Source organism: Siniperca chuatsi, linkage group LG18, assembly GCF_020085105.1.
Source record: "Siniperca chuatsi isolate FFG_IHB_CAS linkage group LG18, ASM2008510v1, whole genome shotgun sequence".
In the NCBI taxonomy this organism is placed as follows: domain Eukaryota; kingdom Metazoa; phylum Chordata; class Actinopteri; order Centrarchiformes; family Sinipercidae; genus Siniperca; species Siniperca chuatsi.
Window position 1 is genome coordinate 3151965 of NC_058059.1, and position 22097 is coordinate 3174061.

Consider the following 22097-nt stretch of genomic DNA (forward strand, 5'->3'; position numbering starts at 1 on the left):
CGCCCGACACACTTTCACAGTAGCCTCCCCATCCATTCACATGTTGCAGACTTCACTAACTCCATGAGCCACAGACCACAGCAACAACATGCGTGTCCGGGCGTGTTGTTGCAGTTTTTAAGAGTCCCTTGAAACTTCTGTAACTTAGTTCTGTGCAACCGGCAGCGTTTCTCTAGTGTTTATTTGCTTTAAAGCGTGTTTCACGATGCCGCGTATGTGTAGTTAAAGTGGTGAATATATTTTCTTAATTTGCTCGTGTTTTCTTAAGTTGTGGTGCGTTTGAGCTCTCAGGGCAAACCGTATCTTCCTTCCCCCCGCCATAAAAACAATTTGCAACTACATTATAATTCACATTGTTATGCTTTTATTGTGTGTAAATATCTGTACATTACGCAGAGAAATTCATGGAAAAATACAACAAAACTGGAATTTGAAAGTACACAGTAATGTAAGAAAGAAAGGGTCTTATATACCAATGCATTGAAATGTTTGTGCCAAAATAAATGAATAAACCTAATAAAACTCAGTAACAGTCAACTACAGGAATAACAGTAATCTCAAGGACAGAGGGGACATCATGCTATATTCATGCTACAAACAAGTTTAGAGTCTATCGACATTCTTTTCAAATCAATAGTGCAAAGATATTACTATTTTACTAATGCAGTCAACAAGGTTTAAAATATGAATATTATTAATGATCACATTGATAAGGAACTAATAATAATATTGATACATGTAAAATAAATTTAACAGGTTTTGTAGCATGTAAGAAACCTTTTGGGCCAATTCTCTAAAAAAAAGAGCAGAAATGAAGATTATTCAAAATCGGAAAGTTGCGTGTACAAAATGACAAAAATAAAAAACTGAAAAGACATAATTTGTAGCGGAAATGCTTTTGATTGATCTTAAATTTGCGATATTTTCAGGTTTGGAATGTGTGTAAACTACAAAGATTTTTGCTGTAACATGCAAATGCAAAACGCAAAGCCGACATCTCCTGTGAGCATCAACACCACCAAGAAACAGGTGAGTCAGTGAGTATTAAGGTAGATTTTTATAACTGTCCAGCTGTTTAGGAAACACACATATCATACACAATGCTGGGCTACCAACCGGGCAAAGTGGGCAACTTCCCCGGAGCTGTACACCCCCAGGAGCCCCAAATGTTTCGGGTTTACTGTGCAGAAATTGGTTTGTGGCAATTTGATTCACTGTAATTTTGTTTGGGGATATTTGAAAATGCCCGACCTACGTTCAATATCAGCTGACATGATAGGGGCTTTCAGAGACTTCACTACCTGATCTTCTGTGTTGAAGACGTCCTTGGGTCAAAATCTGGTTTTAAGACCCTCATTATATCAGCTGACACTGTGCTTCAAATCCTCCAGAACAGAGCTGGCCCGTGAGGCAATTTCAGAGTAGTCACGTCACAGCCACTGGGAAACCCAAAAAGACTTTTTCACTATACACAATCATTACAAAAGAAGCAGCTTTAAAACAATAAATACGCTTGCAAACACTCAGAAATTACTCCGTTAGGTCCAATAAAAACTATTTTATAGCAGCAATATTTGATTTTCTCTGGCCACTCAGAACAAACTTTAAACACAACACTGACATAAAATCACCTTATAAGATTTTTATGGTGTACAGATGCCAATCTACACATCCAACAGACAAGCAACATTAATTTGAGTCGTGTTTACAACGAATTTAAGTCCGATATTCACTCTCCTTTTAGCTCTTTTGTCTCCAGCTGCTGAGGGAAACATCCGGCTCTTTAGCTGCTAAATGCTCCACTATGTTCACCAGCTGCTCTCTGACTGTCTGTCCGTTGTTTGATAGCAGGTAGCGTAAAGCGGCCTGCTGAGGCTGAAAAAGTATCCATTTTTATTAGAAAAATATTGATCAGTGCAGTTCTCAATACTTTTATATTAACAGGGGGTCAAATGACTGTATAATGTGAAAGGTGTCGCTCGTAGTAACAAAGCCACAGAGATTTATTATCCATGTTAGCATCTTTCAGTTCATTGTTTTGGTTTTTCGGGCCAAAACTATACTGTTTTGGTCGAGTCTCACCGCTCTCATCAATCTAATTTCTAGCAGCAGCAGGCTGCTGTTTTCAGTGGAAAAAAAGCTGTAAAAACCCACTGTATGTAGCAGACACACAAAGATGGAGAATAGCTAATAAAGAAAGTGGAGCATTCAGCAGCTAAAGAGACAGATGTTTCCCTCAGGAGCTGGTGGAGACCAAACACAGAGCTAACAGAGAGAGAATGGTGGACTCACATTCATCAGGTGACACAAACACGACTCCAGATGCATGCTGATGTTGCTCTGTGTTTGCTCGATGTGTAAATAAGCAATTGTTTGCTAGAACATACATCTTCATCTTCATTAGGTGATAATATGCCAGTGTTGTGTTTACAGCTTGCTTTGCCGTAGAGCCCCGCGGGACTGTTTTCTTAATCCGCTCCTGCTGGACCCGTGGAATCCCAGTGCAGTCCTCTAACGCATACCTGTCGGTAATAACGGAGCAAAATCATGTTCTCCTCCTCTGCGTTTAAACATAACACTTTCATTTGATTTTTGTAGATCATTTGGCTAAATGATTGTTTTCATCATCTTTGTTCATTTGGTCATTATGAGCCACCGTACCGTGTATGTGTATCCATAGCGGCGCCAACGAACGTGCTCGGGTTCAGTCTAGTTCACAGTCCTGTAAGAGGACTTGCTTGATGTCCGATCTGTTCACGTGGCGTTTAATTTTAATAAAGACAGTGTGATTATTGATTCACACATAAAAAGATACTAATTTCTACAATTTTCATCCCACAGTTTATTTTTTGTTTAGACCTCCTGCAAGAATGCGTTGGGTCCCGCAGGATCCCAAACTAGTCCTCCACTTCGCTTTTGTGGCCCAAATAAATCTATTATTTCTGCTTTAACTTGCATGCTCTATCTATCCATTTCTCTTTATACATCCTGTGCCATCGTGATACAAATAATGTAAAACTTATCTGACAAAGTTTACTGTGTGTGCAAGACTACAGAGGCAGTTTGGTATTTACAGTGTGATAGCAGCAACTGGTTACGTTCTAGTGCCATGTTTAGTAGCTAACATGGTTGTTTCTACAGTCATAACTGTACGATTGTATGGCAGAGTTGTGTATGTTATACAGTTCATTCTGTTCACTAAATATACACATCAGATATTCATACATCAAGGCACATTTTCTCCTGAGTTTCCTAAGCACAATAACTGGTGGTGTTTTATGAAACAACCCCTGCTTTTTTTTTAAGAAAGAATCTCAAGTTGTGTGAATCCGTGATTGATATTGTAAGATGGAGATATGCGTATCATGTCTGTGTGAATATGTTTGTGTTTGAAATTAAGTTATAATTAGCCAGGTGGTACTCGGGGTTCGATCTTCAGCGAGAGCTCATAGAGGGTATCTTCATCCATCACTAGTGTCTTATCCAGGAGGAACTGAGTCACCTGGAGGGGGGTAGGACACGGAAGACAGACAAATATTTTGTATTAATAGTTAAATTCTACTTCACTTCATATCGCACAAATAATTTAATGGTAAAGGCAGTGGAGTGCATTTTATTAGACACACCTTGGGTTGGTGCTCTATCCTGTAAGGTGCTTGCTGGAACTGACGAATCTCCCGGATAATGTGAGAAATCTGAGAGAGACAGAGTAAATAGACAACTGAGTCAACCTTAGTTACTGTTGCTACGCATGTCATGCTTTCCATTCAGAATCAGAAATACTTTATTGATCACCGAGGGGAAACTCTCCTCTCGCACGTATGCAGTTACAGTGATAACGGTGGCAGATTTACCATTAAAAATGGTCATTTTTAAGTAATGTGTCATAGATTTGAGGCAGACAAAAGCAGCTTCTCATTTCTCACATGCGACAATTCATTTTGCTGTTGTTGCAGACAGATTTTTATCAGCTCTAGCTAGCTAGCAAGCTAATTAACCTAACTTCAGCTCCATTGAGTTGGTTGAAAATGCTGTCTCCAGCTGACTTTAAAACAAGAATCCTGTCAAATAAGTCTTAAATATACACTTGCTGAAAGACTGAGGCTAAAGCTGCATGTCCCAGACAAAAAGTCAGCAGTTGATGATCCATGTTGATAGAAGACATAAAAATAAAGAGCATTGTTAATCTATTGCAGTGCAGAGTTAGTTAGTAGTGGTAAGGAAAAATGTTAAACCAGACTGTTATTTCATAACATAACTGTTTGGATGCTTATTTTACATACATTTTCGTATTTTCAAACACAATGTTTTCACTTTTAACGTTACACGGGAAGAGGCTTTTAGGATGAGGACTAACTGATATACATATATTATAGATGGTAACATTGGCTGGGGTTCCTGGAGTGTAAACTTCCCCAAATCCAGCAAAGAGCAGGACAGAGCTGCTACCACACAGTGGGGAAATACGAGCGCTAGTCGTCAACGTAGAAATTTTCTTTAACATAATGCCACACACTAATGTTACAGTTAGCTATGTAGTTAATTATGTGCTCCTTGGCCTTGGAAGTAATGCTTACTACTGTAGGTAGTGAGCTAGTTAGCCTGACAAGCTAACGATTGCAGCTTACGTTGGAACAGAAACACACTGGTTAATCAATTCTTTACACTTTTGCTGTTGTGTTTCTGGTTTTGGAAAGGCTTTTGTTCAGCGGAGGGGTTTAGAGAACAGTCAGCTGGGCTTTAATAAGGATTATAAAAGAACGGGAGCAGGGAACGAGTAGATCTTTACCATCCTCATCTTGGAGAAGTTAACCAGGCCCTCCTCCGTGAAGTTGGGTGTTCCCTCCTCAATGAAAGCCAGGTCAGTGAGGTACATTCCCAGGTATGGGACGCATGGAGGGTTACAGCTATACACACACACACACAGCGCAAACATTAGACAGTATTTAACGACTGGATTTAATCATTTACCACCACAATTAGCTGGTAATTAGCAGTATTTACTTTTTCAGCGTCTCTCTGAGATTCTTGAACCTCCCTTCTGATGACACTGTCTTCTGCAGCCTGTCCATGAGTGCCTTTGTCTAAAAAAAAACACAAAGAAAAAGCATCATAAAAGGTTTTGTGCAGAGAGTAAGTAGGTTTTATTTTGAACAACACGTTAAATGAATGGATTCCAACCTGCTTGCAGACTTTTGCCCAGGTCTTCTTCAGCCTGTAGATGGCGCTGCGGTTGAGAGCAGAGGTGATCTCCAGCACGCCGTTGTAGTTGTTGAGGCAGCGACAGATATCAGCCACTGCTAGCCACTTTTCTATGGAGCTAGCCCTGGAGCCCACGTCAGTATGGGTCATTATCTGAGACGCCACCAGGTTACTCATCTGTGGTGAGAGGATGAGAGGGAGACCTCCATGTTACTGACAAAAATGGATTTTTCACCTTGTCAGCCAATAGCCTACACTCAGTTGCCAGTTTATTAGGTACACCTAGTTAGAACTAATGTTGTTGAAAGGTGTCATTGTGCTGTAGTTTATTGCTGTTGAATTGTAGTGCATTATACTGCTTCTGATATTTTGTCCACCCTGTTTATAGAAATGAGGGCAGACAAAGTATAACTAAGTATAAAACTAAGTATAACTATTTTTATGTGACACTGAGAGGTGTTTCTAATATTGAACCTACCCTCATTGATATAAACAAGGTTGACAAAAAATTAGAGACACTTCTCGGTATAATGCACTACAATTCAACAGCACCATGAAGACCTCTACAACAAACAACAAAAACATTATTGAACATTATAACGCTCATGGACCTAGGATTTAATGGAGGGCTGCAGCTAACGATTATTTTCATTGTCGATTAATCTGCTGATAATTATTTGATTAATCCTTTTGTCCATAAAATGTCAGAATGATCTTCAAAAAATGAAGAATGCTCATCACAATTTCCCAAAACACATTCAACAGTCCAAAACCCAAAGATGTTTAATATATTATCATATATGACAAACAAAAGCATCAAATAGTCACATTTGAAAAACTGGAACCATTGAAATTTTGACATTTTTGCTGATTAATCAATTATTGAATGTTTCTCAGATGTCGAGTTTTTTTTAATGTTGAGGTGCCGACCGTATTATCGACATCTTGTTGCTGCTGTTTACACTCCCCCAGACGCAAATTCAAAAAATGCTCTACAGAATTATTACTTTCTGGGTGTATACATGTATAGGTATGTAAATAACTGTATATATTGTTTGATTTATTTTATTCTAAATGTAAACATTTGTATATACAGTATGTTCTGTGTGTGTGTGTGTGCATGAAAGGGCAATAACTTACATTTCATTGTGCAACCCTGTGTTGTAAAATGACAAATAAATTACCTTGTTTTCTCGATTAATTTCTGTCAATCGACTAATCAATTCAGGTCTAATTGAATGCAGGGCTCTTGGATTACACTGCATTAGCTGGGCAACCCTGTAGTTGGCAACCCTGGTATAATATACATATTGCCCTATTAGCCCACACTGTGGCTGTTTAGTCTTACATCATTAAAGTGCTGGCTGGTCTTCATGATGTACGGCGTCCTCTCGGTCTTGTCGACCTTCATCCAGCCCTGACCGAGGAACTCCCTGCGGGATCAGAGACATTCAGTCAGACGGTGGTGGTTTGGGGTTTTTGTCCTGTTATTTCCTGTTTTATTTTGTAATATTCTCCCTCCCTCTTGTGTCTGGTAGTTTTGCTTCCTGTCTTTGATCACTGTGATTGTTCTCACTTGTGTCAGTTGGTTGCACCTGCGTCTCGCTGTCTGAGTGTATTTAAGTCTGTGTGTTTCCTTCGTTCAGTGTCAGATCGTCGTTGATCCTGGTGTCTTGCGTCCCGGCCTGTTTCCCCTCGTGTTGTCTTGGACTTATTGTGTGTCTCTGTATTTGGTCTTCTCCCTCCTCGGCATTATTTGCCTGCTCGGACTGCCCACCTGGCTTCCTGATCTCTGTGTGCCTGACAACCCCTGTAAGCTTGTGAACAATATTAAACCGTTTATCTGCACCTGCCCTGAGTCCTAGTCTGCATTTTGGGTCCAATTCTCTATTGTCCTCCTGCTCGACACTAGAAGCGCAACAGTATGTATGCTGTATGTACGTCTTCAGTCTATTTAAAGTGGTGGAAAGTAACTAAGTACCATTTACTCAATTACAGTACTAACTGTACAATTATTTGTTCAAGGAAATTCTTTGGAAATTACAGACCCGTAAAATAAAGACTTAACAAAATTTCTAAGCTGCTTATTGTGTTTTTTTACAATGTGCTGTATTGGCCTGTGAGCATGTGCAGTGAATGTTTGTACTGGAAGATGTACTCACTCATAGGGAATACTCCTGAACACGATGTGGTCCAGTAGTGTGATCTGTTCTGCCAGCTCCATGGCCGAGAGAGACTCAAAACACTCGGCCTTCGGACTCTCCGCCTACAAACACCACACAAACTATTTTGTAGTACAAAATCTTAAAAAGCTGCTTCAAAGAACTACAGTACCACACAAACACTAAGTTAACTCCACATACGGGGAATCCACCTATGACTGGGTTGTGTCAGAATTCACTATAATACACATTAACTACTGTACAGCTGGTGGTTTTCATTAAGGGGGTGACTTCTTCATAATAACATTCTTCTTACCACAATGAAGTGTAGTAGGGGGCAGCTTTTCTGGAGATAAATTATTTCAACAATTGCTTAAACTTTTCGCTTTATGAGTAAAATCTATAATAAAATCCCTTCTGTTAAGTACATAATAATAACAACAACAGGTGGTAATACTGACCATCTGTAATATGTCCTCTATCTTCAGCTGAGCATCATCTTGTTCTTCTTGAGAAAGGGCACTGAAGAGCAAAACAGACAAGGTTTGTGTCCACAGTACTAATACTAATGGTGTGTGTCACATAAATTGCATCTGCAACACTTGTTCTTCAGTTGTAATAGACACATTTCATTGTATATATATATATATATATACACTCCCTGACAAAAGTCTTGTCGCCTATCCAAGTTGTAGGAACAACAAATAATAACTTGACTTCTAGTTGATCATTTGGAATCAGAAGTGGCTTATATGAAAGGCAAAGGCCTCTAGATTATGCTTATTTTACCAAAATATAATCTTATCATGCCTTGATTTTTAATTATTTTATTAGGAAAGAAAGGTCAGACTTTGCTTAGACAAAAGTCTTGTCACATCTTTAAATGATTCAACCAATCACAGATTAGAGCATCATCTGTGACAAATACTGTAATTAACACATTCCCAGGTGTGTAGAAGAAGAACCCCAGCACACCCAACCTTCATTTGAAATGCATCCTGACCTCTGACAGCATGCCAAAGATTCAACCACAGACCAAAGTGCTGATCATCAAGAGCCGGAAGACCATGTCTCCTGCTGAGGTGGCAGACATCTTTAATGTATCTAAATGTCAAGTGGAGAGGATAAGAAAAAGATTTGAAGAAACTGGTGAAGTTCATGACAGGCCCAGGTCAGGCAGACCCCGTAAGACTACTGTTCGAGAGGACCGTTTGTCGGTTCGACAGTCCAGGGCCAGCCCTTTTTCAACTGCAGCAGAGCTACATAACAACTGGTCACCAGAAACCCCTGTATCTACAAGAACAGTTTGTCGAATTCTGTCACACAGTGGTCTCAATGGCCGAATTAGTGCTCCGAAACCAGCATTAAACAGAAGACAACTAAAAAATCATGTTGCATTTGCTAAGGCCCACAGCTTACAGGAAGGATGGACGGTGGAAAAGTGGCTGAAGGTTGATTTTTCCGATGAATCATCTATTGCATCCCAATCGTCGCAAATACTGCAGAAGATCGGAACACGCATGGACCCAAGATTCACACAGAAAACAGTCAAGTTCGGTGGAGGAAAAATCATGGTTTGGGGTTAAATTCAGTATAGGGGTGTGCGAGAGATCTGCAGAGTAGATGGAAACAGTCTGAGTTATCAAGACATTCTTGCTGCCCATTACATTCCAAACCACAGGAGAGGGCAAATTCTTCAGCAGGATGGCACTCCTTCTCATACTTCAGCCTCCAAATCAAAGTTCCTGAAAGCAAACAAGGTCAAGGTGCTCCAGGATTGGCCAGCCCAGTCACCAGACATGAACATTATTGAGCATGTCTGGGGTAAGATGAAGGAGGAGGCATTGAAGATGAAACCAAAGAATCTTGATGAACTCTGGGAGTCCTGCAAGAATGCTTTCTTTGCCATTCCAAATGACTTTATTAATAAGTTATTTGAGTCATTGCCAAGACGTATGGATGCAGTCCTCCAAGCTCATGGGAGTCATACACATTATTAATAATTTTTCCACTGCACCATGACTTTATGTTCTGTACTGTACATTATTTCTTTTAAGTGACAAGACTTTTGTCTAAGCAAAGTCTGACCTTTCTTTCCTAATAAAATAATTAAAAATCAAGGCATGATAAGATTATATTTTGGTAAAATAAGCATAATCTAGAGGCCTTTGCCTTTCATATAAGCCACTTCTGATTCCAAATGATCAACTAGAAGTCAAGTTATTATTTGTTGTTCCTACAACTTGGATAGGCGACAAGACTTTTGTCAGGGAGTGTATATATATATATTATTATTAAAATTTATATAAATCAGAAAAACACAATTATTAGATCACAATTATTAGAGCGTTACCGATTACTAAATCGGTAACGCTTTATTTTAAGTCCCACTATTTAGCATTTATAAGTAGTATACAAACATTTAATAAATAGTTACACACTATAATGTAGTTATATGCAGCTGTAAGCATTTTGATTATTCATGTACAGTATTTGTCAACAATTATAACTTTATAAATTATAACTCCTACGAAGACGTATTGTTGACAAATACATCTGCTTACAGCTACATTATAGTATGTTAAAAAACATTTATTAAATGTTTATATACTGCTTATGAATGCTAAATAGGGGGACTTAAAGTGGACAAATTCTTCCAAAACTTGTTTGGACACAACAAGCTTAAAACAACTTCCAGACAATAAAATCGTATATAAATCTGAGGATGAAATGCTGCAAACAAAAGCTCCCGGCATAGATGGATTTTAATGCTCCTTCATTTATTTAAATTATAAGATTCATATCTATTAACTCAGTTCTTTCAAGATCTAATATGTATCAAATATAATATCTGTTACATTAAAACCGGGTAAATGTGGCGAGTCTCTTTCAGATTTTATACCAATATGTTTGATGAACTGTGGTAATAAAATATTATCTAAATCTATAAGTAAGAGATTAGCAAAGGCTCTACCTGATTTGATACATGTCAATCAAACATGTTTTAGTCACACAGCAAGCGGAAACGCAGAATATGGATTTATCAGTGATGGCTGTGGATATTAAAAAGCATCTGACTCTCTTAAATGGCCTTATTTGTTTAAAGTCTTAGAAAATGTTAATTTTCCAGTGACGATTATAAAAGTACCCTAAAGCTAATAATCTACTTTCCAAGGAATTTCTAAGAATTTTGGAGAGGGGTCCTCTTTGCACTAGCAACAGAACGAAAAGAATTACACAAAGTCCAAAGGTTACAGGTGTTAATGTAAGTAAAGTCAATATAAACTTAATTCATTTGCATATGATCCTCTGATGTATTGAACCAACAAAATGGGGATTTTTCTTTCCAGAATATTCAGTAGTTTCATGTTACAATGATACCATAATAATAATCATTCAAGTGCACAACCAATATTAAATACTCAGATGTTTAACAAGAGATATATAAATAATTACATTAATGATTAATTCATTAATGAATTAAATGGATGAATCCTCATTAACTTCACAGGCACAATTGATCTTGTTTAAAAAGCTGTGGCTCCCGCGTCTATTTTTATCTTCTTTAATATGTAGATACAGTAGATGGGTGGCTGCTGTTTCTGTGTGGAGACTGAGCACCTTAAAATGTTTGTTGTTGCTTTCCTCTCCTGTTGCAGCAGGTCTGGATCCCGCAGCACTTCTTCCAAGAGACCCATCACCCCCATCTTCAGCTCACTGTTCATGTCGAAGTCCTGATGGATGAACACATTTGTACACAGTTAGAGATGATATTAGGGCATTGTATGTTGGCAAAAAGACTTGAGCAGATTCAGGTCCAACAATAGTTTTATCCTGTTAAAGTCCTGATATGATTATTCAAAGAAATTCAGAAGTCATTTTAACATATTTGTCATATTATCGACATGACAAATATGCATTTTAAAATGTTTACATCCAGAGTCGCACTGCCCCAAACTCTTATCATGTCTACAGCTACAGAGACTGCAGTGCACATGAAAAGGACGCCCTCTAGAGGACATTTTTACCCACACAGTACAATTACAAAGTCTTATAGACGAATCATAAGAAAGAAGTAAAATGCAACTATATAAATAAATAACTACATAAAAAAGGGAAATTAAGGGAGAAATCATGATTCTGATTCCAGATGTTTAAAAATGTACAGTCCACTTAAGCCATTATTAATAAACTATATGAGTATAATAGTGATTAAGTAAATCTGCAGTAGTATCATAAGGGTGCTCTCCAGGACAAAACTCTCTGTATGATGGTGTGAAATGTCCACAGTGGTGAGTCTTGGAGCTTAGGCCTTTATTCACTGTTCCTGGGAGCACTAGTCTGATTATCTCATTAGACTTTTGTGGGAGTTTTCCCTTCATGTTCTCAGTATTCAGGTTTAAATTTTCAGAAAATGCAAATTTATGCCCGTTTCCATCCTGTTATGTGACTATTAGGAGTTGTTTCATCGAGATAAACAGCTGGTGGAGCTAAGTCTCCAGTAGAAGAAGAGGACACAACGAGATGACGCCATTAAAAGAGCTCCAGTCGAAGCTCAGGCGATGGAAAACATGACGTTTCTGTTAGTTTCAGGTATTAATGTGAGGAAGATTACAGCCTCCTCATCGCTCCACACAGATCTGATGTTTTCAGCTCTGTGCTGGACGTTTAAGTCACATGATTCATGTATGTCATGATTTATTCACCAAGTCTGTTTCTATTGCACTTTGTTGCATTTTGCATTTATCAAAAACACCAACTTTTCCACCTCAGCCAAGCGTAAAAACTTTTTTGCGATATTTTTTCCCGAATTTTCTGCACAATGTCATCTTACTTAGTCCATGTTACTATTAACATTAATATTCCTTGTTTCATTGCTTTGCATGTCTTTTATAATGTGCTTCTGTGTTGCATGTTTTAAATAGTATCTGACACTGTGTCCTGTATGATGTTTGTTCTGCATGCTTATAAATGTTCTCAATAACTTTGTCATTTTAATCTTATATTCTGTTTTCACAGTGACTTTGTAACATCTGTCCAGGGGCTACAGATGAAAAATGGCCTTCTCTGGTGCATTGACAGAAATGTTTATTAATGCACGCTCTCTCTGTTAAACAGACCAACAAATAAATAAAAATTAAATAAATACTCTGTTAATATAAATGGGCAGAAAATGAGACTGGTATTATAGGATCAATAGCAAGAAAGTAGTGGAAGATTAATTTACTGCTTTTATAGATAAACTGGATAACAGAGATGTTCCTGTTTTTAAGTTTTTCATAGGTTTAGGAAAATAATCGATTATAGGTGGTTTTGTTACCATACTCACTGCTGCTGATATTAGTGGTTGTTTGCCCAATTCACCAACTGAAGGTCACAGCCCACAGACTCATTTTGCCCACATGGACTCAGAACTGTGTTTATCAATAGGACCAAATAATATACATTCACTTTTCAGGCCACAACATCCAGGTACAAAAATAGCATCTTATATAATCTTAAATGAAAACGATAGTCCTTTTAGTGTCCCTGGGGAGGATGCTGACCTTTCTGCATGCTTCCTGGGTGGGAGAACAGACACACAGAGCAAAGAGCACCTCCATCGGGGGAAAAGAGTGACAAGAGAGGAGACACACAGGAGGTGATGGCAATGAAAACAGACACAACAACAGATGCTTTCAGGTGGGCTGAAAGTGTCCCGTCCAGGTTCGGGCCTTCTGTAAACACTGAAGGCTATTGGACGCATGTAAAGACTTGTTGAGGAACTTGTAAGAAGGTTTTGGACCGTATGGAAATGGTCCTGCTAATCAGGTTATAAAGATTCGTAGAGATGTTGTGGACTCACCTGGGAGTGCTTGGAAACCCAGTGCCGCAGCACATTGAGAACTCTGTTGGTAGCAGCTCTCCGGATGATGAATTCTTTGTCACAGACTTTCTCAGAATTACTAAAACCTGGGAGAAAAAAATTAAACATTAGGCCAACAATTTTAAACGTCTGACGTCATTTAGCTATCTGTCACTGAATTGTGCTATCTGCAGTTCGACAAAACAACAGTTCCCTCCATCAATCGTGTGTCTTTTGCCCTTCGTGGCTTGCCGTGCTCACCCTGGGAGCTGCTATGCCCGGCAGCAGCAGTGGCAATCGCAAACGCTGAAGCCGGTGACATTGTACAGCGAGAGTTCTCCCCTGATGTGACTGCAAGGAACCAGAGACATTAAAAAAAGCCATGAAATACCACAAGGAGAAATGGCAACACGTGCCTGCTCTGTATGCACACATTGTTATGCATAAAGCGCGTGTCTGTGTGTGTTTGTACACGTTGTACCTCCTGTCTGTCTGTAGCGGAGATGCCTTGGCGTTGAAGGCGAGCGGCAGGGAGACATGTCGCCCGGCTCGCTGCTGGCTGGGGATTCAGGAAGAAACTTGTCCAGGGACACTGACTCCAGGACAGCTGTTAGGGAAGAAAAGTAACACCTCAAACATGGCGTCTGTAACATGATGTGACAAGACAACGGGGCCGCATGCAAGAACATTTTTGTATTCTAATCCTAAACTTTGACTTTTTTCTGCGAGGTTTGCTTGTACAAGTCTTCCAAGTCAGATGGTGGATGAAGTTTTCAGAATACTCCATTACAAGCATAATCAACGGCCCAAAAATTGTCATATAAGGCTCCGTGTTCTGCTCTGTGAGTTTCATTCACAGAAATGTTACCAAAGAGTAAAAAGAAGAATTTCACACCGTGGAGCTTCAAGTCCAGCTGTCAGAAATTTAGCAAACAAATTTAGCAGTGTCAGTATAGTGGTATTAGAGGACCTGAAACGATTAGAAGACATTAATACAGCGGCGAACGACATATCATCAGAGCAACGAGAATTTTCCAACAAATACTGATGAGAAAGAAAATTGGTGAATGCCACAAATCCTCTCAAATGTGCCACTTAAGTACAAATCTGTTTGTACAAGAGGCCCAATGTGATATGTTAACCGGCCATTTGGGAGAGGCGCAACATTATCATCTTATAAAGTTGATATGGTTCATTGTGTTACTAAACAATTGTCTGTTTACATGTCCAGCACGACACAGAGCAACATTAACATTCATTTAGAGTCGTGATTCTGTTGATCTGATGAATGTAAGTCCAATATTCACTCTCCTTTTAGCTCTGTTTTGGTCTCCATTAACCTCTAAGGGAAATATCTCTATCTGGGTCTGCTAAAGCTAGTAGCTGCTAAATGCTCCACCAGTTTCTAACTTTGTCTGTTTGCCATTAATTGCTGAGCAATATTTAGATTTCCCACGTTAGTTTTTTCACTGATATTATATACCTCCATTACTGCTGTGCAATATCTTAATAATCTCAATAAGCTACACTTAACTCGACAGTACATGCACCACTGCTTATTACTTACATTATTACATTGTATTATTATACTGTATTCTCATCATCAACCGGTAAACCCACTTGGTACTTCACACTTATTTTATCTTATACTTATACCCACCTGGTACTTAATTTATTTTCTGACCTGTTTTTATAGTGTTTTATAGTGTATTGTATTATATTTTTTGCTAGTACTTTCTCCTGTGTGCACTGACGTAAAGGCGAGCTGCTGTAACAAAGAGTTTCCCTTCGGGGATCAATAAAGTATTTCTGATTCTGATTCTGAAGTGTACAGTGGGTTTATCAGAGCTTTCTTGCAGAAAATTGGAAACAAGGTTAAGGAGAGCGATGAGAGTGAACCGAAACAGTAAAGCTGCGTACCATAAAACCAAAACTGAAAGACGCTAAAATGCTTTGTAGAGCTGAGTCAGGTGATAATTCTCTGTGGGTTTGTCAGCTTTAAGTTCTGCATTCAGCCAATCTTACAGTCTGTTCACAATAAAGACGACTGTACCAAATACATACATACATTACAGTTGATATTTGAAACATCATTACGTAAAGTAAGTAAGTAAAATATAATACACACATATATTTGTTTCAAAAGTGATCTCAAAATACTGTCTGACAGTGTGTTGTTCATGTGCATCTTTGGCCTACTGGGTGATAAGCTGCTGTGTTTTGGGTGTTATTAGAGGGCTCTCCATTTCACCCATTCAATATGTCATTTTCCTCTTAGGAGGCACTCTGGCTGCCATCTAAGAGCTCTATTTATCATTTTCTTTCACTCCTTTCCAATTTGTTGTCAGAGATTTTATGACCTAGTGCTCCGCCGCGTTTTTTATAGTGAACAAGCTGTCAGCTGTATCCAGATGTGATCCAGATGTGAACAGCACGATTATTCCTCCATTGGGTAATGGTGACCCATTTATGTCTCTCATTCCCTTGTCTTATTGGGTTGGCAGGCCACTATTAGTAATGTGTCAGATTCAAGTATAACAGTAGGAATAAATAAATATTCATGTTAGCAGAATTTGAAGTCACTTCGCAGTAGATGGCACCAATGTTCAAAATTCAAGTGAAAGAAGAGCTACCTAATTTCTGCATTTACCTGTTTTTAAACCGCACTGTGTGAGTCGACACTAAGGCGTGTGCCCACACACGTGCTGATATTCATATGGGACTGACAGAGCGTGAATCATATGCTTCTGTGTTCCAGCAACATACCCCTGCGGATGCTGCGCCTCAGCTTCCCACAGAAGGCATCGAGGCGAGGCAGCTCTCCGCTGACGTCCTCCCCTGCAGCTGGGCTCAGCTCTGGGGAGCTGGGACCGCGGCTGAGGTCCAGCGGGGACTTGGTGGAGATGGGGGGCGGCGAGGACATCCCAGAGGCCTGGGGGAGGCTGGGAGAGCGCGTGGCGGTGGGCGGAGGGGAGGAAAAACCAGAGGGGGGCCTGGTTGAAGTGGGAGGAGGAGAGGAGATGGAAGGACAGTGACTGGAGGTGGGGGAGTTGGCTGCAGAGGAGGAGGGGCTGATGGACAGGTCCAAGGCTCCCGCTTTCGTACTGATTGGGGAACTGAGGGAGAGCTTGCGGGAATGGACGGGGGAGGAGGTGCGAGAGGGGATGGAGAGAGGAGGAGGAGGAGAGGAAAACTTGCGGCACAGCCTCGGGGATTTGTTGTTCAAGGGGTCCGTTGCCCACGAGCCCTGGTTGGTCGCGAAGAAGAGCTCCAGAGACCTGAGAGACAGAAGAAGAGTCGATCTGTAGCTCTGTCTCTGACAAATGTTGGTACAAGTGAAACACCAGTCCCGCTGATGGTATTTACTTGGACTGGTCCAGTGCAAGCTGTGTGATCTTCAGACTGTAGTCAGGACAGAGGGACATGATGGACAGACGATCACATGAATGTTGCTCAATCCTGGGACAGTGACAGGAAGAGGAGGGAGAAGAGCACAGGAGTGTAGGGCAGGGTGAAGAAAGGAGGTGAATAATGAGAGGAGAATGAGAAGAACAACAGAACATGTGGAAATGGAAAGATGGAGTGAATGTACTGTAGGCAGCCATGCACGAGTCTGTTACATGAGAGGAGAGGCAAGGACAATGAGGATGGATGAATGTGTGCAAACAAATGAACACAACCAGTGTTGATTACAGACTATATTAGAAATGTACCGAGGTGGAACACTTTGACGTAGTGACATGTACCTGACAGGTATGGAGGTAAACGGCTTCTTGTAGATGTCAGCCAGCTTGTCGATGACCACGGCAGCTGTGGTGAAGATCCTGTACGTGTGGAGGAAGGTGTTGAGGAAATCTATGGAGAGGAATCGCAGGTCCGTCAGTCGCTCCAGCAGGCGCTCCACGCTAGCATATCGGATCTGTGGGACCTTGCAGGAGTTGAGCGTCTTGCTAAAACAAATGTCCACGTCGTCTTTATGCAGTCGGGCATCAGACCTTAAGGAAATAAATAACATGTTAAACCACCATGTTCAGTTAAAGGATTTTGTTTGTTTTCTCATTGTCAACAAATCCCATGAAAAGACCAAAACCAACAACATGTCAGTCCATCTCTCAAAACTTTCTGACTTCCTGTCTGTGGCTCTTAGCTCCGAGCCCATTGTTTCCTTCTGAAGACGTAAATCTTTAAAAACTAGTCACAAATATATAGTTTCATGTTTTTTAAATGCTCAGTCATTTCCTAAAACAGCTGCTCGCCGTAGCTTTTATCAAACAAACAGGAGGAAACAGTGCGTTTGTTGGGGACTACTTTCAGCGGCGGATGAATCCACATGTGGTGCTGTAGTAAGTGTTTGGGGCAGCAGGATGGTGTGTGTGGGACTGAGTCAGAATAAACTACAGTGTGTGTGTTCATGGTGATGAAGGAACATGTCACCCAGTGCAACAGTGCGGCTCACTGATGTGTTTTAATAGTTTTTGGATAACAGTGGAGCTCTGTGGCTCCGAGGAGGAAGATACATCAGGCTGTGATACACACACACACCTGTTAGCAGATATGTTCAGTGTTGGTTTCATGTTTTCATGGGATTTGTTGACAATAAGACGAATATAGAATATGAGTTATCCTTTAAATCATCGACATTTTATAAAATAAACATAATACTTTAACAGCTAAAAAATCCCACTATATTTTAATTGATTATTTACTGCATGGTAGTAAGGTCTGTTTACAATTTCTACTCTTACATTAGATAATACATTTTCTGTTACTTTTTATTATTTTCGTTTGCTTGTAGCTACACTTCACTCAAGTTACATTACATTTGTTCACTGCTTCAGTTTGAAATCTTCCTTTTCTATATACTTCTCAGACCATCAGAAATCCTCTTACTTGATCATGTGCGGCACAGAAACTTTGGAGTTCTCCTCAAACACACTGGTCATCAGGCCGTTACATCGGATATTATCAATGCACTGAAACAGAGAGCGGAGAAACATAATCCCACATCGAGGATCAGAAAACTGCTTTACTTGACTTGTACCTTGTACCTGTAACTTTGATCCAACAGCTTTAATCGGTCAGGCTTACCTGGCTGATATCGCTGGTCCAGGCAGCCTTTTCTTGGCGAGAAGGAGCCAAGAGGACAACAGAGAAGGACTGACCGTCAGGAGGCTCCACCACAATTTTGAACTCCAGATGGCTGAAGCCTTGACCTGCTGCGTTGTCTGCAGAGGTAAAGACGCAGTCCACACCTCAGTTAACTAGCAGTGTTGACATTAACAAAGACAAAGACATCAGGGTTCGATATGATTTGGTAAAGATACTCACAGTCCTCATCACTGGCATCTAGTTCTTCAATGAGAGTACACTCTATCAGGGACAGCGCTCCTCCTTGCTGTTGGGGGAGAAAAAACAAACAAGGATAACATTTAACAGTTCAACATTTGCTTTGCACTGAAATACTACCTCACCAGGAAGTTGATTCGCTTGTTTTAAGAAAAAAGTGATTTCATCTATGAGATCTTTCTTTGGGGATTTTAATGGCATCTTTACCCAGCATTCAGTGCTTCTCCGTGATCTCTTACTAATCGGTTCATGTAATATATAAATCGGTAAACCTAAAACAAAATGTTCCCTTCCCAGTTGTGTGCGACACTAAGGCCTCTAGTTTGAGTACGGCAGTGTGGGCTGGTGGAAAGAGCAGTGTGTGACGAGCCGGTCATCCCTCAAACAGCCAGCTCAGCTGCTGATAAAGAACCTCATTACAGTTTAACAAATATTTATTTGTTATAAAAACCTGACAGAGAGAAGAAACACTCGCTCCATCAACTTAAAACAGGTAAATGTGTCCACTACGCCGTCATTTTATTAAGCGGCTTATTTAACCAATTCCAGCTCTGTGTTCTTATTTTAATTTTATACTTATACCCACTTGGTACTTAATTTATCTGACCTGTATTATAATGTATTATATTTTTTGCTTAGTACTTCTATTCCTGTGTGCACTGACGTGACAGTGAGCTGCTGCAACAAAAGAGTTTCCCCTCGGGGATCAATAAAGTATTTCTGATTCTGATTCTGATAAATATAACAAGCCTGAATGTGACATTTGTTATGGATTATGGCTAATATATTTCATGAAGGTAGCAGCAGATGTTATATATAGATATAATATTCAGCATGACTGTATAAAAAAAACAGTATCAACAATTACTGAAAAAATCCAGAGCACTAGTTCCCTTACTTTATCATCTCAGGCCCTGTACAGTATAATATTCCTATAATATCCCTGTAGCAACATGGGACATATCTGATAGGGTTAATACTTTACAATGAGCTTAAAATACTTGTTTGTAATTTTTAACGTCATTATAATATTATAAAATATTCCCTGTGACATTTCTCGGTTACAGCATCAGTATTGTATTTATACCACATGAGTTTATTCATATCTTCGCTTTAATTTTTTTACATAGTAACATAAGTTCTGTTGTAGCTACAGTATTAAAGTGAGTTTACACAATGAGTTTATTATAGAATAATTTTATTATTATTATAAAACACCTTTTCTTATACCTAGTCTGTATTTCCATAGATGTTTTGGCATGAACTGCGAATAAGTTGTGATAGATGAAGAACAACAAAACAGACATTTGCACTAATATAAGTTAAAGAACTTATCTAAACAACTAGTTATGATGGTTATTAATTCCACTGTATTTGGATAAATATCTGTGGACAGGTGAGGCCGACCTTGAGCAAGTGAAGCTTTCCTCCAGATGTTCGGGTACAGATGAGGAAGTGTTTGGTAAACAGAAAACACTGTCGCTCTCCTTCCTTCCTCAGTGAGAGGGAGCCCAGGCGGACCTTACTGAGCATGCCCCGCTCACTGCTGGACGGCAGCTGGATGAGAGAGCCTGGCCATGGAGACGGTCAGCAGTGAGTGAAAAGTGATGGAGTCAAATGGTAGCGAGAGACAGGGAGGCAGACGTTGCAGAGGAAGCTCACCTTGTCTGACGAAGGTCTGACTTGTGTCTAACAGGATGTCACAGCCCTCTACAATCATCCTCTCTATGGCCAGATTCTTCCTGATGTTCTCGGTGTCACTCACTTCATCGTGCATCATCCTGACAACACGACCGATCATCATTAGCGTCAACATTTTCACCAGTCAATCACTACATATCTATGAAATGTGCACACACTCACTTCGACAGCTCCTCCAGTTTGGATTTGGCAAATTCCAGACTCTTGCGCTCCACATGCTCATGAGGTGTGTGTGCCAGCAGCTCATGAAGAGTGATGATGTATCGTGGAATCTAAAATACAGAACAAAACACACATGACATTGGTGACGCATTGGTTTCTTAACATCAGTTGGTGTTTGAAATGTGTGTGGAAGTGTGTATAGTACCTGGAACATGGGATAAGTGAGGAACGTCTCCAACATCCGGCCCTCACAAGCAGCGTTGGCCTCGTACTGTTTCAGCAGCTTGTCAAAGTCTCTGTTCTGCTTACAGTTTGCCAGCACCTGCAGACTGTACTGGTGGTTACGCACAAACTCCTGGTAAATGTTCAGCATGGGCAGCAGGATGTCAAACAGGTCCGCTGGGTGTGAAAAAGAAAACACACATAACACATTGAGATGTAAAGTATCATAATGAAGCAGACAACAGCAAAGCAATGGGCGACCATTTTCCCCAACATGTAGTATGTTCTTAGACTGATTTCCTTCCTTCAGGACTTTGGTTTCAGTTCATGACAGTGTGGCGACGCTCCTTTGATAACTAATGGTAAGTAATCCACCGCGTTAAACTATTTGTTTGTTCCTGTTGCATTTATTTTTTGTTCAACTGTACGTAATGTTTTATCATTGTGTGGTAATGTCGATGTGAGCAAGTGACATTGTGAAAACTCTCTTTGGCGGTGTGTTTAAGGATGAACTCAGCTGTGAAATGAATTGTGGAAAGGAGAACAAATTCAGCAGTTTCTTCTAATAAACAGATGAACCTAAAAAAACACATGTGAAAGTTCACATATGAACTATGATTATTCACATGTGAAATGTGAAAAACGACATGTGGCTTTATCGTGGATCTTTTCTCGTGTGAAATGTCCAACTAAGTGTTGTCAAACACACCTGGCATACAGGTATGCAGGAAAATGAAATCATGCAAAAGAGGGAGTTTAATTCCTGCAAACTGTCAGCACTGACTTTATCAGAAATACCACGCACCACAGACATTCATCAGACATCGACGAAGGTCAATGTGCGCTGACAGTGTGCAGGAAGTCATGCTAGCAGCATGGCTATAGATATGGCAGTGTTGGTCTGTCGGTCCACACTGAAATCTCTCAACAACTACTGGATGGATTGTCATGAAATTTTGTACATTTTGTACAGACATTCATGGTACTCAGAGGATGAATCCTGCTGACTTTGGTGATCTGACATTAGCCTTTAGCTCCAAGCACCACTACTTCACAGTATTATTATAAGCAAAATAGTTTTCATGTGATTTTGTTTTTTACATTTCACATGTGATATATCTGAAAATGTCATATGCTTATAGTATGTAAATGTGTCACATGTGAAACCACATGTGCTTATTTGTGAATTTTTTCACATGTTAAATGGTGTCCACATGTTATAAACATGTAAAATGTTTTTCAAATGTCAGGTGTCTTTTTATTTTTCATACTGCAGTGAAATTATGGAAACCTGTCACAACACAACTCTTAGTCACACATTCTCATGTCTGCTTTGTTTTTCCCTGCCACAGACTAACTCTCCGTTCCTTTCCGATCCAGCCATTCCCCATCACCTGACCTCCCCCGCCTACCTGCACACCTGTTCCCACTTTCCCTCATCAGCCCTGCAGTATATA

General features: G+C 39.9%; 1 protein-coding gene across 4 annotated transcripts in view; it reads right to left on the reverse strand.

Annotated features, from left to right (window-relative positions):
- Nucleotides 1–347: 347 nt before the first annotated feature.
- Nucleotides 348–22097, reverse strand: part of rasgrf2a (Ras protein-specific guanine nucleotide-releasing factor 2a) — a 45020-nt gene continuing 23270 nt past the window's right edge. The window contains exons 7-29 of one of the 4 annotated variants that reach the window (XR_006375464.1): nucleotides 20624–20817; nucleotides 20419–20528; nucleotides 20218–20336; nucleotides 19963–20126; nucleotides 18538–18604; nucleotides 18298–18434; nucleotides 18100–18182; nucleotides 16956–17204; nucleotides 16576–16668; nucleotides 15976–16487; nucleotides 13691–13816; nucleotides 13471–13560; nucleotides 13210–13316; nucleotides 10986–11098; nucleotides 7826–7886; nucleotides 7365–7468; nucleotides 6551–6635; nucleotides 5182–5379; nucleotides 5005–5084; nucleotides 4790–4907; nucleotides 3627–3695; nucleotides 2293–3502; nucleotides 348–1439 (exon numbers count right to left, since the gene is read on the reverse strand). Coding sequence is in view for 1 of the 4 variants with exons in the window: in XM_044173743.1 (XP_044029678.1) it covers nucleotides 1431–1439; nucleotides 3422–3502; nucleotides 3627–3695; nucleotides 4790–4907; nucleotides 5005–5084; nucleotides 5182–5379; nucleotides 6551–6635; nucleotides 7365–7468; nucleotides 7826–7886; nucleotides 10986–11098; nucleotides 13210–13316; nucleotides 13471–13560; nucleotides 13691–13816; nucleotides 15976–16487; nucleotides 16576–16668; nucleotides 16956–17204; nucleotides 18100–18182; nucleotides 18298–18434; nucleotides 18538–18604; nucleotides 19963–20126; nucleotides 20218–20336; nucleotides 20419–20528; nucleotides 20624–20817 (2969 nt within the window). In the remaining 3 variants the exon portion in view is untranslated. Of the gene's footprint in view, nucleotides 3503–3626; nucleotides 3696–4789; nucleotides 4908–5004; nucleotides 5085–5181; nucleotides 5380–6550; nucleotides 6636–7364; nucleotides 7469–7825; nucleotides 7887–10985; nucleotides 11099–13209; nucleotides 13317–13470; nucleotides 13561–13690; nucleotides 13817–15975; nucleotides 16488–16575; nucleotides 16669–16955; nucleotides 17205–18099; nucleotides 18183–18297; nucleotides 18435–18537; nucleotides 18605–19962; nucleotides 20127–20217; nucleotides 20337–20418; nucleotides 20529–20623; nucleotides 20818–22097 lie in introns of all 4 variants that reach the window. The other 3 variants (XR_006375465.1, XM_044173743.1, XR_006375466.1) reach the window with 3 other exon arrangements.